General features: G+C 50.4%; 2 protein-coding genes across 2 annotated transcripts in view; both read right to left on the reverse strand.

The window, feature by feature from the left end:
• Nucleotides 1-5,598, reverse strand: part of TUT1 (terminal uridylyl transferase 1, U6 snRNA-specific) — an 11,523-nt gene extending 5,925 nt beyond the window's left edge. The window contains exons 1-4 of the mRNA XM_012664994.1: nt 5,365-5,598; nt 3,886-4,076; nt 725-1,040; nt 451-551 (exon numbers count right to left, since the gene is read on the reverse strand). Coding sequence (XP_012520448.1) covers nt 451-551; nt 725-1,040; nt 3,886-4,076; nt 5,365-5,446 — 690 coding nt within the window. The 5' untranslated portion in view covers nt 5,447-5,598. The remainder of the gene's footprint in view (nt 1-450; nt 552-724; nt 1,041-3,885; nt 4,077-5,364) is intronic.
• Nucleotides 5,599-7,240: 1,642 nt separating this feature from the next.
• MTA2 (metastasis associated 1 family, member 2) lies at nt 7,241-16,004 on the reverse strand. Its single transcript, XM_012665004.1, has 18 exons — nt 15,518-16,004; nt 14,710-14,777; nt 14,278-14,371; nt 12,635-12,752; nt 12,438-12,501; nt 11,819-11,936; nt 11,404-11,506; nt 11,110-11,209; nt 10,757-10,945; nt 10,579-10,653; nt 10,396-10,454; nt 10,125-10,222; nt 9,858-9,997; nt 9,367-9,595; nt 9,083-9,172; nt 8,556-8,674; nt 8,300-8,448; nt 7,241-8,069 (listed from the first exon to the last, which is right to left on the reverse strand). The coding sequence occupies exons 1-18, from the start codon at nt 15,543-15,545 to the stop codon at nt 7,904-7,906; spliced, it is 2,007 nt and encodes a 668-aa protein (XP_012520458.1). The 5' UTR covers nt 15,546-16,004; the 3' UTR covers nt 7,241-7,903.
• Nucleotides 16,005-16,287: the final 283 nt, after the last annotated feature.

A 16,287-nucleotide genomic window follows, 5' to 3' on the forward strand; every position in this document is an offset into this window, starting at 1 on the left:
GATCTTGCTCAGGCTGGTCTCGAACTCCTGGCCTCAGGCGATCCTCCCGCCTCGGCCTCCCAGAGTGCTAGGATTACAGGCGTGAGCCACCACACCGGGTCATACCCCACAAATTTATACAAAAAAAAAGAAAAAACAGATAAGCAAAACCCCCCAAATTATCTTATTGTATATCCTTTAATGTATTTTTTTTCCAAAACAAGGTCATGTTATATATACCATTTTGAAATCTGGTTTTTTTCCTGTTACGTACGATTGCCATCCCATGTCAATTCATTTTCATCCCGTGGAATGCCCATCCATATTCACATTTCCCCAATCACAATAACCCTTTCAGGTGGGCCCTATTATCCTCATTTTACAGATAAGGAACCAAGGCATGAAGAGCTAACGGATCTGTAACATGACCATTCCCACTGACTCTTTCCAGCTGCCTCCCTGGCCACTCACCTGGGGCTCTTCCAAGTCACCCAGATCCAAGAAGAGGTCAAGATCACAGCCATGGACATCAAAGCTGTTTATGGAAGAGCCAAAAGGATGGACCACACAGCCTGGGTGCCGAATAGAGGATAAGGTCAAGAGATATCAGGGAGGAGCAAGGGGTGGAAGAACACAACAGGAAACAAAGATGGAAGAGCAACCAAACACTCTAGCTGAGGGGGGACTGGCATGCAGACGTGGGGGAGTGAAGCACAGGGAGGGATACAGCAGGGAGGCGACTCACCAGGGAAGAACTCTGTGAAGACCTCCTGCATCAGGGCCACCACGAGGCTCCGAAGGTGCCGCTCAGCCTCAGACAACTCCCTCAGCCCCACGAGCTTTACCATTTGTGCCCCCACATCTGGGGCCTCGGCTAGTGCTTTGGCCAGCTGCTGACTGTCGGGGGCCGCTCCTTTGGGGGATTTGGAGGCCGGGCTCTGGAACTCTTTCTGCTTACGTGGCCGGACACGCAGGCGATGTCCTCCCAGGCTGTGCTGGGACTGTGACAAGACAGCCTCCCGAGCACCCACGTGCCCCATCTCCACGATGGCAAACACTCCCTGGCAAACCACAAAAGAGGCAGGGATGATGGTTTTGGAACCAAGAATGCAAGCACGTGGTCTGACAGTGGAAGAAGATCTTTGAAATGGGGACTATCCCACAAATCGGGAACATTTGCTTGCTTGCTGTTTTGGTAACAACAGGGGACATACTTAGAAAAGCAATCCTCTCCCTCATTCCTATCCCACACATTTTATTCTCACCCCAGTCTGCCTCTGAAAATCTCATTTTACCTATTTTATTGTCCCTTACTCTCCCAATGACATCATTTCACAGATTATACTATGGCCAGCCCCCTCACTTTTCCTGGTTTAATTCCATTCCTTTAACATTTGTTAAGAATCCAAGTAATGAACACTGTGCTAGGCATAAATATAAACACATAAACCCTATCCTTAAGGGACCTGCCATCAAGGAATAACAGCAATGTGACAGCTGTATCGCTATGATTTGATTGAGTTCAGTGATATTCATTGGGCCATATTTTTTTAAAGGTACAGTATTAGCAGGGGCAGGAAAAACACGGCTCTTTGGGACAAAAGTCCATATTCTTGTATATCCTCTCCAGTGGTAAAGCTGGTCCCTCATCCTGTTTATAAAAAGGTACCTGCTATAGCAATCAAGACAGTGTGGTACTGGCATAGAGATAAGACATTCAGATGAAGGGAATGGGATTGAGACCCAGAAAGAAACCAATATATTTATGGTCAACTGATTTTCAACAAGGGTGCCAAGACCATTCGATGGGAAAAAAACAGTCTTATCAACAAATGGTGGTAGGACAACTGGATAGCCACATACAAAAGAATGATATTGGACCTTTACCTCATATTATATACAAAAATTAACAGGGGTGGGAGGACTCATCAGTACACAGGCCTTACACCAAACAGAGCAAAGAATCAAAGGGAGGCCAAGGACAAATGCAGCAACTTGGACCTGCCCAGGCCAGTCTTTTGACTGAGGAATCACCGCTCACCGACTGCAGTTCAACATCAAGTTTGCAACCAAAGCCTCAGCTAGAAATTAGGTGTCCCTGTACTTGGCCTTGTCTTTGTGCACATATTTCTCTCCAAAATCTTACAGAAGGCATCAGGAAGGGCAGGAGTAGCAGATTCAGAAGCCTGTGTCCTGGCCATTTTTCTCCTCTCGATACCACCATCCCTAGCAAGAGCTACCACTTGTTGAGGGCTTATTATAAACCAAGGAGTTCATATAAACTATTTCTAAGGCTCATAAGACAACTACAAGGTATGTATTATTATTTCCATTCTACAAATTAAGAAACTGAAACTCAAAGAAGTAACCTGTGACGGGCTCTCAAGTAGGGTCTTAAACTCCCAAATCGCCTACTTCCTACTGACAATTTCCCTCAAGGAAGTGTGGAGATTAAATAAGATACTGCATGTAAAGTACTTACCACACAATTAGTGCACGGTAATTACTCAATAAAAATTTTAATCATTATTGTTATAATAATTAGAAGCCTCAGAAACTTGAGATTTAAGTTCAAGAAAAGATCATTCTTTGCAATTAAAATTAAGTATCAACAAAAATGGGGACATGGAGCTTCCTAAAGAAGTATCCTGGGACAGACACTGCCAATTGCCCACCCAAAATATATTCTCCCCTTCTTCCTTATTAACAGAGCCCCGATTTTGTTCAGAGAGGCAAAGTGCCCATCTGAAAAAGCTTAATTTCCCAGGCTTGCCTATAGCTGGATGTAACCAAATGATAGAGTTCTAGCCACTGAGATATAAGTAGAAGTCTTCTCAGAAGGCCTCTGGAAAGAGTATTTTCCTCAGAAATAAAGAAAAAGAGGGAACAGGGGAGTCAGACCCAGCTGGCACTAGCTTTTTATACTCAGCTCCCCTTCAGCCTGCCCCTTCTTCTTGCCTAAAGATTCAGAAGCAAGAGCCACATGCCAATAACAACAGCACAGGAAAACAGCAAAATCCTGGACTGCTCAGGTCTGGACTTCTCGTTACATGAGAAAAACTGAAAAATTAGAAAATTAAAAAATTATCGTTCAGTTGTAGCCATTTGTAGTTCAGTTGCTGAATGCCTAATAAAAACAGACCCCACCCGATCCTAAAAGATAACCTGGGCTGCTGAGAATATTTGGGATCACCTAAGCCATGCCTACATAACTAGAGTGCAGCCTCAGAACCACAATATGACCTAAGAGCATAGCACCGCAACAGTGAAATTTTTTCAAGGGACTGAATGGACACTAATAAAAGGTCTGCAGGGAAGCAAGGCAAAAAGGACCACAAAGAATGGGCTTGTTTGTCTAGCAATGTCCAGAGGATAGGGTGGTCTGACCAAATAACCTTAACCTAAGTACATCTCAGTGTTAAGTTTAAAAACTACCAACTGGTTTATCAACCAGTTTCTTGTCAGGTTGATCCTCCAACAGTATGTTGTTCTTTAAGCACCAACTTTCACTATAATTACTCATTTAATTGTCTACTTTCTCCTCTAGACTGTAAGCTCTGTGCGAGCAGGAACCACATCTATCCCATTCACTACTCAGAATACTGCCCTAAGCATGGTGCCCAGTACAAAGTTAGCAGTAAATAAATATTTGGCAAATAAAAGATTCACTGAATAAATAAATGACAAAGGAGTCCCCCAGTGACTAACTCTGGTGAACTGATAAAATCCAAGGGGGTAGGGGAGGTGTGAGAAACTCACAAAGCTAGACTAGCCCAAGTACTGTGGTATCTATCAAGGACAAGCCATATTAAGAACCAGCCCAAACAGGCCTCTGGTTTCTCTCTCATCTCTTTTCAGATGCAGCACATCTGACTCATTCTTTACCCTTAGAGCCAGTCACTCTACCTTGTCCTTGTCCATGACGACACTGGCCACGGGTCCAAATGCCTGGAAGTACTCAGAGAGCTGAGCAGAATCCACATCCTTGGGAAAGCCACTAACGAACACACTTCGAAGTCCCTGGGCCTTTCTCGCAGCTCGTAGTTCTACCAGGTGCCGGTGCTTTCGGCCTGCCAAGTGGGCATCTAGGCTGGGTCCTGCAAAGACGAGTGTAAGACAAAAACATCCAGATCACTCTTCAGTGTACCTGCCTTTGCTCTCTGCATGCCTAAATCCTACTGACATTCGAAGCCGCAGAAAGTGTGACCTTTGAATAAACAAAGTCCTGGCTCCTTTCACCTTCCTCTCTTGTCCATTTGTCTATATAGTGCATTCTCTAAGTGGTTCCCAGAAGAACTAGCTATACTACAAGTATTTCTTAAATCATATATATGTGCTACGTAGAGCAACACCTGAGAACTGCGAAGAAATTAACAGTTAATTTATCCAGGTCATCTATAGAAGAACTAAATAAATCAGAACCCTGGACGATTCCTCATGGATCATCTCTGGGTATGGTACACTGTTTTCAAGTGCAGGATCTGAAATCACACTGCCCAAGTTCAAACCCCAGCTCTGTCAAGTTGTGTGAGACCTTGGCCAAGCTACTTAAACTCCCTATCCATCAATTTCCTTTGATATAAAATGGAGTTAATAACAGTACCCCCCACCTAGTTATTATTCATATATAGCACTTGGCAGAGAATCTGGTACATGACAAATGTGGAAAAACTAGCTGTTATGATTTTTATTTGTGTAAGTCAGCTGTTTGATGTCACCAAGTAAATATGGAGCCAAGGAAGACTTCTGGGTTTCTGGTTTGCCCTACTGGACAAATAATGGTAGTCCCATTCACAGCGAGAAGAATGGAAGACCATTTAGGGAAGATCATGATTCCAGACTTCAAAAGCAGAATTTCAGGATTCACTGAGCTCCTTTCCCAGTCATACAAGGACCTTGTCTACTTCCCCTAACCCACTTTCTGCCTCTTCCTCACTGGTACCTTATGCTCCATTCACGCCACCTATTTCACCCATCCTGACTTAATTACTGCCTTCTCTGTGGTCCTACAGCTCTCCAAACATATCTGTTAAGCAATGAAACTGTCTCAATCTCTAGATAGTGAGCTCTTTCATCTTTGAACCCCTCCCCCCACCCTAAAGACCAGAAGAATACCAGGCACAGAGCAAATGTCCAATAGATGATGGTTGAAGAGGAAATAAAATAATAAAACTTTCGTCGTGGAGATTTCGTGTACTAGGAAGGAGGAGTGTAATGAGGTGGGGCTTTCCCCACTCTCCAATCCCCTCGGACATGCGGAGTGAGAACGGGGATATGTGACCCTACCAACAGACTTCACAGGAACTACTATGCCCTATAACCCTAACTTTGCTAGAACCAATAGACCAAAGCCCGCAACCACCCCCCTCACTAGCCACCGCTTACGGTTGGCTGTAGTAACGTGGCAGAGGCAGCAGCGGAAACCCCCACGCGGCAGTGATTCGACATCCGAATCCAGCGCCGCCATAGCGACTCTCCGGTACCGACAAAACGCAACCACCTCTCCCACCACCAGAACTCACTTCCCCAAATTGCAGCGCGCGGGGAAGTAACTTCCGCCAGTCCGATAGGAAGTGACGTAAACGTCGACCAATGGCACGGGCGCATTCCTCCGGAAACCGAGCTTCTTCGGCTCAGAGTTCCGTTTCTAGGTTATGTCAAGTCCCTACCCGTTTTAGGAAAAGCCACCCATCCTTCTACGGTGCTTATCCGCATGCAGTAAGCCGATTGGTGTGCTCTGAGCTGTTCAAGCGTTGATTGGTCCAAAGAATCGTGAATATTCATAACAGCAGCCACAAAGACCCGCGCCAGGTGGTGTCTTCCCTGCCGCTCCTAGCCAGGTGGTCCCGTGCCGGCTGTGAGCTCCTGCGCCCGGCAGTGGCGACCCGCGCGGCTGTACCCTCCACCTTATATTTGCCCAGAGAATGAAGGTAGGAGGTGGGCGGTTTCCGATCCTTTGCCCCACGGAGCCCAGGGCTGTCTTTGGACTCTCAGCCTTCTGAGGATGTTACTCTCTCCCTCTGTCCTCAGTCCTCCCGCAAAACGGATGCTCCGCGACCGCTTCCCATCCCTGGTTGGGGAGTTCTGCTCCCACCGGGCACGTTTTGGACTCCACGAGGCCACAGCCAGATCGCTGCGGTCCCGGTGAGCCAGGCTCATTCCTTACGCAGTAGTGGGCTGCGTGTTGTACTCATGAGGCACCGGAGCCACCTGCCCTCGTCAAGGCATTGCGACGAACCCTACTATGGTAGCAGCTGAGTGAAGACACTGGACAGGGAAAGTGCTGCTGCCCCCCAGACTGGTATAATGGTCAGTTCCTCCCGACACCACCGAGGTGTGGCTTAGGACAGGGAGGGAGTATAGGAGCTGGGGAGGCCTTAGGGACAGGGACTATCAGATGGGTCTAAGCAGCTCATACTGTTACCAATCCACAGCTTCTAGTCATGCAAAGAGCAGTGGACCTGAGTCAGACAAACCAAGGTCTGTGACCTTGATCAAGTCACAACTGCTGAGACCGTTTCCCATCTCTAAAGGAAGTGCCCAAAGGCCTGGGCGCAATGGCTCAAGCCTGTAATCCCAACACTGACAGGCCAAGGCAGGAGGATCGCTTAAGCCCAGGAGTTTGAGGTTGCTGTGAGCTAGGCTGATGCCAGGGCATTCTACTCAGGGCAACTGAGTGAGTCTCTGTCTCCCAAAATTAAAAAAGGCAGAAAGGAAACAGCACTACACTGGACCCAGATATCCAGGCAGTTGCTGAGGCTAGCTGGCCTTGAGGAGCCTGAAGCAGCCGTCTGTACAAATACACTACAGAGCTATGTGGTAAGATCTTCCTGTGACCCCACACACAGGCACACCAAGTGGGCTACATCTTACCCTGGCTACCAGCAACTTCCAGAATCCTCTAAGGAAAAGGGAGAGGAGAGTAAGAGTTGGGAAATAGAGGAAAGGAAGATTCATGCCCCCTTCCTACAGAGGCTACTAGCCATCCAGAGAGCCAGCTCATCCTAACTCCTTTGAATGAATCTGGGCCAAGATGGTGCTTGGGTTCCAGCACCACTGGAAGATAAGGGGCAGTTTGGGTCCCACAAGGCCGCTGCCTCAGTCCAGGCTGCATATCATAAAACTGTTCACAGGGCAAGCACCATCTGTACCTCCTTTATTGTCCTTTGTCCTTTATTTTCCCTCTTAAAGACACCCCCAACACACACACACACACACACACACCCATACATCCATGGCAGAGAACAGCTGAGCCAAGAGGAGCTGAAGAAAACAGCTTTTTATTTGTTACTATAAGAACCAATTACAGAATCCGAGGTTAAAAAAACGGACAAAAGATCTTTATTTCTGAGAACCGGCGTACAAAAGGCAGAGGGGGAAGGGGAGGGAAGGAAAGAGTGAGCATGGCCTGGGGCTGATGCCAGCTTAGGGGCCTCAAACTCCAATTAGGAAAGTCCGGACACCGGACAGAAAGAGATACCCCCAATTAGGAAAAAAAAAAAAAAAAAAAGATAGACATGGCAGTGCACGCCCCCCTCCCCCAACCAGGTACCACCACCTGGTATCTGTTTACTCTTCCCCTCTCCCATCCCCTTTCACAAAGGGAGGCAAAATTTTTAAAAAATTAAAAAACCCTCCCCCCGAAACTGTCCAAGGCAACTGTGGGTCCTACCCCCCAAAACAGGCTAGGTTCCCACACAGGCCAAGTTCCTGCAGTTTGCCCTCCATCACCAAGCATGGAGAGGCATGGGAAGGGGACAAGTCTTGAGGTGGTAACACCAGAGGGTGCCCAACCCCTCCAGGGACACACTCATTTGCTCCCTTCCTCACTCCTCACTCCCTTTGATACTAAAGGGAAGGAAGGTTTGGGTGCCCTGGGCACCCACCCTCTACCTCTCAGCCTGCCTCCCTTCCCCACAGATACTCAATCCTCCAGGACAATGGGCTCATTGGTGCTGGCAGGATGTGAGGGTGCAGGTAAAGGGACCGGGGGCCGCACTGCTATCAGCGTTGGCTTCACCTTCAGGGGCAAGTTGGGCCGACGGGCAGCTCGCCGCATTTCCAGGTGGGTCAGAGCCTTCCGTAGGGCCCTAGCCAGGAAGAGCAAGAGGTTAATAGAAAAGGCTTAGAGAATGCTAAGACCCCCAGGTGAAACCCCACATGCTCCACTGCAGTTCTGCCTTCCAGCCCATTCTTTTCCAGCATCCCCACCCGGCACCCACAGCCTTCCTGGAAGCTGGTGTTGCTCAGATACTCCTATTTCCCATACCCAGCAAGCTGGATTGGCAACTTCTCAGCCCCCTCATGGTGGACTCCCTACCTGGTATCTTTTGTGGCCACAAACACCACAGGATTGGGGGCATCAGCCGGGTTTAGTTTTTGACGCTTGGCTGCTGGCTGTGAGCTTGAGCGAATCCCTGAAGCCAGAGGCCTTCCATTGGCAGAGAAGGGGACCCCTGCCCCTGTCATCTGGAAAAGGGCAGGGCAGCACAATGAGGGAAGGGACCCTCTCAGACTCCTTCCAAAAACAAAAGCCCACTCAAGTCAGCTTGGCTCACCCCAATCTGTCAACTCACAGTCTCATAGGCCCGTTTCACCATAATGCCCCCCAGTGCCCGGTTCTGGGTCAGCTGGTTTCTGTTGATCGGTGTCTTGGTACCCCGAGGTGTTTTTGGTTTCAGAGGTGCCTGGGCCACTGCCGGGGGACAGGGGAGGGAAGAAAGTAGAGAACTTTGTAACTTTTCTTCCCTATGCAGTTTCCCCTTTTCACTTCCATCTCTTTTCTCTGGGCCAGCAGTTTACCTGGGCATGCCCAAAAGTAGTGATGGGGGGAAAGATCTGGCCAGTAATCACCAGTATTTAAAAAAAAAAATCACATGACTGTGATCTTATCAAATCAATATGGTAATGCTGGATAACTAATAAAAAACATTAATCCACAAAAGTACAGTTTGTTAGACTACATCCTTGAGGACTCGAGGGCAAAGAAAAAAACAGGAGAGAAGGTGCTTGATAGGAGAAGGACTGGGAGCCTGACACCACCCTAGCTGGTTCCCCATCCTATCCCCAGCCTGGATCCACAGTCCAATTCCCCATCCCATACCCAGATCTTTCACGATAGTTGCCAGGGGCAGCCGCACGAGAGGGTGAATCTTCAATGGAGTCTTAGCAGCCTTAGGAAGTCGAATGGAGCCTGGAGAACAAAGATGAAAGCCTCTGAAGGGGCTTCACTACTCAGGCCACTTCTGGGGCCACAAGCCATGTCTAATCTCTTTAAAGAACCCCTATAGCCTACTATCCCCACCGTCATTAAACACCCAGAGAATCACTGGTCTCTGGCCAAAGTACCCTTGAACCCACCACCAGCCCCACCACTCCTGCCCTTACACTCTGCCTTTATGGCATTGGCATTGATAGGGGCATAAGGTCGTCGGGCAGCCCTCCTTGGCTGTAAAAGGTCCCTGCACATGCGTCTGGCAAGACGGGTCAGCTTCGTGGTCTGGAGCAGGAAAGTTTGCCTGTTCTTAGCCAGTAGCTTGGCCCGGTTGGCGCTGGTCGTGTAGGGGGAGAGACTTTGGGCTTCAGGTCTAGACAAATGACCTCTCGAGTGTGGCTCCTGGAGGAAGGGCATAGGAAGAAGGAAGAATACAGATAGGCGCTGAGGCGCCCATCTTTCTTCCATTCCCTGCGGAGGGAATTTATTCCTGTCTGATCTCTCTACTGATGGCCCGACTTGCCTGGCTCCCCAACCAGTATCAAGCACCAACCCCTGACCATCATACCATCTCCATAAAAGGAGTTGGGTATTCTGACCTTTGCCTAAAGTTCACATCAGTATGCTTACCGCTCTCCCCTGTCTGTCCCCCATTGTTCCTTACTGTAGTGCCCCGAGCAGCCCCCTCAAGCTGGGTTGGGGTCTTCAGTCCCCCATACTTCTTCCAGTAGATCCAACAAGAAGCACAGAGGCGGCACTGCATGTTGGGTGGGCCCCAGGCGTACCACTGGGCAGACTGTGTGGCTGTAGGAGCATGGAGAGGAGGGGGAGGCAAGGAAGAAACGAACATGCTACTTGAGCCCCTCAGGTTCTTGAGCCAGAGCAGACCTCCCACCCATCCCCAGCATCCCCGTCTCTTCCCGGAACTCACTGTGGCAGCTCTCACAAGTCAGGCCCTTCTGGAATCCAGCCCCATTCATGCCAGGTTTTGAACCCACAGAAATTATCTGGTTAGGGTTTGGCTTAGTGCTAACGGAGGAAGTGAGGGGAAGAAACCAAAAAACTGGTCAAGGAAAAGAATCCATTTCCACCCTGTCTGTATAATTTGACCCTGCCTCCTGCCCACCCCTAATCACTGAGGAAGGTACAGGTCGGGGGAAGAGAAGGAAAGCATGGCAGTCTCCCCTACCCACCACACTTACTAGGTGGGGATGTAGACCTGTTTCAGTTTGCTGTCTGCTTCAGCAGCTTTCAATCTTTTCTACAAGAAAGAAAAAAAACAGAAAGGGAAGGATCAGAACATCACAGCAAGGAGAAGGTCATCAACTCCAAAGGCAGAGGTCAGTAGGTGGCCTCTGGTCCAGCTTCCCCAGCCCAGATGATACCTGCTGGATATATCGGTCTGTGGTTTTCCACATGTAATAAAACTGGACTATGCTGGCAAGTGACTTCCAGGGTAGCTGAGGAGAGCAGAAGGAAGAAGGATGAGCTGGCAACTGGCCCCAGGTCCTGTTCCCTCACCTGTCATTTCTCCCACCTCTCCTCCTAGCTCCAGCCACTTACAAAATCCTGGCGAATATCATTGAAATCCTTCCCGTACTTCTCTAGGGCCTCTTCAAATAGCATGGCTTCTGAGGCAGACCATTCCTCCATCTCATCCCGACATAGCACTGGGCCCCCCTGGGGCACCAGGGTAGACATAGCCTTAGCCAGGTCATAGCCATTCCTCTGCAAGGTATCCATCGCGTGAAACTACAGAAGACGGAGAACAATGTTGAGGACCTGAAACCCTCAGCACCCTGCTACTGCTCTTTAAACACACCCACTCCCTCAGAGACACCCTCCTCTCCTGTGCCCAGGCTCTGCAGATCTCCACAAAGCCCAGCCTGCCCAACTACCCACCAACTTCTGCTCACCAGGGTGATGTCTCTGGAGGCAGCCGCAGCACTCATGTGCAGGCTTGGCTGCCGAATGGAACTGCTGCAATCTAGGGCTCTCGCGAAGGTCCCCACAGCCCTAAGAGAAAAAGCGAGAAGTCAAGAGGGAAAGAAGAACAAAGCCCAAGTAAGCTGAGGAACTAAGCCAGAGGAGAAAGGAAAACACTCAAGCTCTGGAAAAAAAAAATTAAAGTCCACATCTAAGAATGGGTGGGACTCAGAACTATATCCACACCTCCCCCAGCCCATCTTTCCCATCCACCCACCCCTCACCGGGCCACCACGAGAAACTGATCAATCTGCCGGTCTGTGAGAGGGTTGTCTGGGTCCCAGACCTTCATCTCCATCTTCTGTTGGTTCCGATTATCAGATTCCCCTGGGGAATGAAGCAATAGCAACAACAGGGAGAGGGCAGGGGAAGATAACTGGTGTCTTATCACTCACAATTGCATTTCCTTCTTCTGCTGCTGGGATTCTGTCAGACACCCCAACTCTCAGACTTGTCTTCCCAACTGTGCCCATTTGCCCCTTGCAGATTCCTAAGGTCTCATTCTGTCAGGGTCACAGCAGACAGCCTCGCAGAATGTGCACTGCACACCCAGGGCATGCCATTCAGAGAGACCATGATGTTAAAGTGCCCCTTGGAATTAGATAACCCGGTAGCCATATAGTCTATCCTGCTGCTTACCCTCTGCCAGGCGATCTGGGATCTCAGCTTGGTATTTGCAACCAACTCTGATTTCCCCCTGATCAGCTAGAAGTGTCTTCTGTACAGGGTCAAACACCAGTGAGTAAAAAAAGCAGTCCTGGAGGTGGGAAGAGAGAAGGTAAGCAAGGCAGCAATCCACAGAGGCAGGAGGCAGTGGGATATATCCCGGAGTTCCCAAGTCAGTCTGTCAGGCCAGGCATGGTGGCTCATGCCTGTAATCCTAGCACTCTGAGAGACCGAGACAGAAGGATCGCTTGAGGTCTGGAGTTCGAGACCAGCCTGAGCAAGAGCGAGACCCCGTCTCCACGAAAAATAGAAAAAATTAGCTGGGTGTGGTGGTGCACACCTGTAGTCCCAGCTACTTGGGAGGCAGCTGAGGCAGGAGGATCGCTTGAGCCCAGGAATCTGAGGTTGCTGTGAGCTAGGCTGACGCTATGGCCATGGCACTCTAGCCCAGGCAATGCAGTGAGACTCTGTCTCAAAAAAAAAAAAAGACAGGCAGTCTGTCAACTTGTACCTCATCACTGTCCTACTTTCCTCTTGCCTTTTGGGGGCAATACCCACTCCCCTCCCTCTTCTCCCAACACCTCTTTCTCACCTCCTTTTCCAGGTACTGGCTCAAGATATCTGTCTCATTCAAGAGGGTCACACTGCATTTCCCCCTAGAGGAGACAGGTCAGAAAACCTTGTGTGAGCTCCTCTTTCCTTTCCCAAAGCATCTCCAACACACCACCCCCTCCTCTCCATCCTCTACTTAAGTGCACACAGGCCAAGCTGGCCCCTATTGTCCTGTACCGTATGTGGGTGGCTGGTAACGACTCAAATTGCCGAGAAAGAAAAAGCTCCCGGTGCTTCAGTTGATGTCGCTGCTGCTCCGACACCCCTGGCTGCTTTGATTCTTCCTCAAACTCCCCTGGGGGATTAGGGAGGAAGAAGCCAAGTCAGAAACTACTCCAAAAAGACGCCACCTTGGAAACTAACTGAGGGAAGACATTTCCTATCTTAGCTGTTTTCTCACATTTCCCAGGCATCTGGCTTCTACACTCTTACCCTATCAGCTTTCTCTCTTAGCCCAGTGCCCCATTATAGATGTTCCCAACTCTCTGTCATCAACGCTCTTAGGGAAGAATTGCTGGGAGTACAAAGAATGCTGTAGAAATACATCCCAAACCCAGCTGCCAATGCTCAGACACCACTCATAAAGCCCAAATAATGCCCACACCAGGCTCAGCAAGACACACTTGTCTCTTTCTTGCTGAACCTGTCTGAAGTCCAGGAACCCAATAAAATGAAAAAATATCACACAAGGTTGTGTTTACCAGTTCCTCTTTCCAGATTTTAGAAGACTCTTGCTCTGAAACATCACATGCAACCCTGACTATCCCTCATTTTCTACTTGGCTAATAATAGTTTGTGGGGCTTTCAAGGACAGCACCTCTCAAGCCAGTGCCAAAGCCTTTCTCCCCAAGGAGCTGCAGTTTCCCTCAAAACCTTGGTGGAAGGGTTAACATGGCTGTGAGCCAAACAAAGTGGGAGGGGACAGAAAAGCCTCAGGCCCAGGCTCATTGGTGCATTGTTCCCAACCTCAGGGAGAAGTGGGGGTGCAATAGGCTCCACCCCTCGCCTGTGTGCTCCGGAAACCCAGTGCTAAGGCATGGGGGACCACACCCCCCACACCCCTTCTGATTGGACAAGGCCAAGGTCAGCCCCTGCCAGATGGGGCTGGAAACCCCAAAGGGCCAGGGAACTTGGTAAGCTCAGCTCCTTAACCCCTTCATGTCCAAAGCAGCCTGAAAAAAGGAAAATAATTTAGGAAGGAGGAACAAGAGGAAGGGGAAAGAAAACCAAAGCAGGAAGGGAAAAATAAGCCAAGGAAACTGAAGGAAAAAACATTTTAAAGAAGATGAGAACTTAAAGAGAAGGATGATAAGGCAAAAGATAAAGACATAAAATGGAGTGGAGGGGAAAATGGGAGAGGTGAGAAGGAAGAAAAGTACAAGAAAACTTTCCTACCATCTCCTAGCTTCCTATTCTTTTCCTCCAATGTATTCTCACCACGTGATTGATTACAAAAATCAGCCTGCTTCCCTGTTATGCAGGCTCTTAGTACAATCTCTTCCTCTTCACCTTCGGTCACTACCCATTGTCCCAATGTACCCCAAACTGTCCCGCTTTAGAGAAGCACCCTTCCTCATCCCCTATATAAATGCTATCATTATCATCTCTCTCACACACACACACAAACCATATTCTGGATTTCCTTATCATGGTCCCTCCACCCTGCTTCCAACCGCAACGTGAAAAAACAAGCCTCCCTCCACAGACCAGGCATTTCCCACCCCCAAACTCACATCCCTGCCTTGGGCGTGCTACCAGGGGAAACACCTGCAGGGACATGCCCAGGCCTAAGATCATGGGGAGGGGGTGAAGACACTCACTGGCGTTACTATCAGCCAGGTTGTTGAGGCTACTAGAAATGTCCCTTCGTCGGAAAAGACAGACAACCTTTGCCTCCACGTTTCCATTTGCAGTCTGAGGGGAGGAAAAATGTAGCAGTGAAAATTGGTCATTTGAAAGTGGAAATGCACAAAAGAGACTAACAACAATGAATAAGTTTCTAAGGGATCTAACTAGAAAAACTCAAGTCTTTACAAGTTAAACTCTTCCAGACTTCTAAATCCCTTTCCTTTGCTCCCAAGGGACAGAATAATAAAGTTCCCACTGAGCTCTCAATAGCCTTTCCTGAATACATCCAATGAATGAATGAATATGAATAGGTACTTAGAACAGGGTCCTCTCTTCCACCTGAAGTTAGAAACCTCAGAAGACAGAGACCACTGGAGAGGGGGTAGGTATTCTGCTCCACTCACCTTGTTGAGCTCCTCAATCCGTCTAACCAGGTAAGGATTGCTGGAGGAGTTCTCAAAATAGACGTAATCTGTAGGAGCGAGTGGGGGAGAACCGGGAAGATCAGAGGAGATGAGAGAGCCAGAGCACCAGAGTAGGAGAGAAAGTCGGTCTGAGCGGACCAAAAGGAGATAAGGGTTCAGGCAGAGAGCACTCTGAAATGTGCAAGCGGAAAGACTAAGAGAAAATAAGGATGTGCCTCCTACCCCCGCTGCACCTCGTTCTAAAATCAAATCGTTCGCTCAAAAGTGAGCCTTAAAGAGACAAGCCGGGGTTCCCCTGCAGCCCCCACAACTCAGCGATGAGTTGCACCCTAGTCTCGGAAAGAGCAATTGTTCACTCGAGGGCAGGGACCCCACCTTTGCGAACTGAGGCACACAATAACGCCTGAGTAGAGGAAACCTCCGGGCGGCTCCCCCGAGAGTGGCAAAGCCGTCGCTCCGGCCCCGTGCGCCCCCTCCCTACCCTGTCAGCTCCTTCGGAACCAGCTTCCCAAGCCCACTCCCCAGCCCCGGGGCCCGCGACGCGGCCCTAAGAGTGTCGTCGGGGCTGCCCGCAGCCTTTCCGGGAGTCTCGGCACCCAGCCTTGTCGCCGTCCCCGCACCCTCGCTCCCCGTGCTCCCGGTTCCGGTTCCGGTCCGCGCTCCGGTCCACGCCGCCCCAGACACGGCTCCCCGTGCCTCCGGGTGTAGAGCCTCTCTCCTCTCCGGTCCCAACCCCAACCCCAACCCTTCCTGCCCTGGGACCCGTACCCCTGCGCGCGGTACTCACCCCCCACCCGGTACATGTTGGCCGCCATGGCCGTTCCCGCCGCCGCCTCCGGCCGCACAAAGGGGTCCAGAAGGCTCGCGGGGGCAGGGCTCGGCTCGAGGCGAAGCCCCGAGTGCGGGGCTGGCGCTTTGCAAGAGTCTCGGTGGGACCCGCGCAGCCGGCACCTCCGCAGCCTCAGCCGTCGCGGTTCATCCCGGCCCGCGCTGTCTTCGCGGCCGCTACTGCCTCACGCCCCGGACGCCGAGGCCGGCGCCGGTCCACTCGGCTTCTTCCGGAACAAGCTCGGCTCCTACCGGACCGGACCCAGGCTCCGGGTCCTCTCGCCCTTGCCAAGTCCCACCAGACGTTAGGCTCTGCCCGCCGCTGGGAAAGCTTGCCCGGCCCGCCTCGGGCTCGCCTCCTTCCGGAACACCTTCGGCCGATCCGGAGAACAAGGCCCGGTGCTCGGCTCAGGTCGGAGAGCGAGACCCCACAGTTCGGCTACTTCCGGAAGGAGTTCGGCTTATTTCGGCCAACCGCTGCCCGGCGCTCGGTTATTTCCGTTGCAGCTCGGCCCCTCCTCCGAGGGCGGGAGAGGAGTTGGGCTTAACTCTGTCCTCGCTGGAGCCCTGCCGCTCCGCCCGCCGCCTCGAAACACTCGCGCGCTTTCGCTTCTCGCGGGTTTCTTTGCAAGGGGCTTTGCTTGTTATTTGCATGAATGTTCTATGCTCCTTTGCGCACTCCTCCTTTCCTTCATTCCCCACCCCATAGAACCCCGGAGGCGTCCAGCC

Source organism: Propithecus coquereli, unplaced genomic scaffold (assembly GCF_000956105.1).
Source record: "Propithecus coquereli isolate 6110/MARCELLA unplaced genomic scaffold, Pcoq_1.0 Scaffold120, whole genome shotgun sequence".
Lineage (NCBI taxonomy): Eukaryota > Metazoa > Chordata > Mammalia > Primates > Indriidae > Propithecus > Propithecus coquereli.

What these genes read in the sequence shown, in the direction of transcription:
- MTA2 (XM_012665004.1), bottom strand. Translation starts at nt 15,545, where the DNA reads ATGGCGGCCAACATGTACCGGGTGGGGG. An exon ending in TTACCAGCCACCCACATACG is followed by an intron (nt 12,502 to 12,634) that starts GTACAGGACAAT and finishes TGTCTCCTCTAG; the next exon opens with GGGGAAATGCAGTGTGACCC. An exon ending in TGAAACGGGCCTATGAGACT is followed by an intron (nt 8,449 to 8,555) that starts GTGAGTTGACAG and finishes GCCCTTTTCCAG; the next exon opens with ATGACAGGGGCAGGGGTCCC.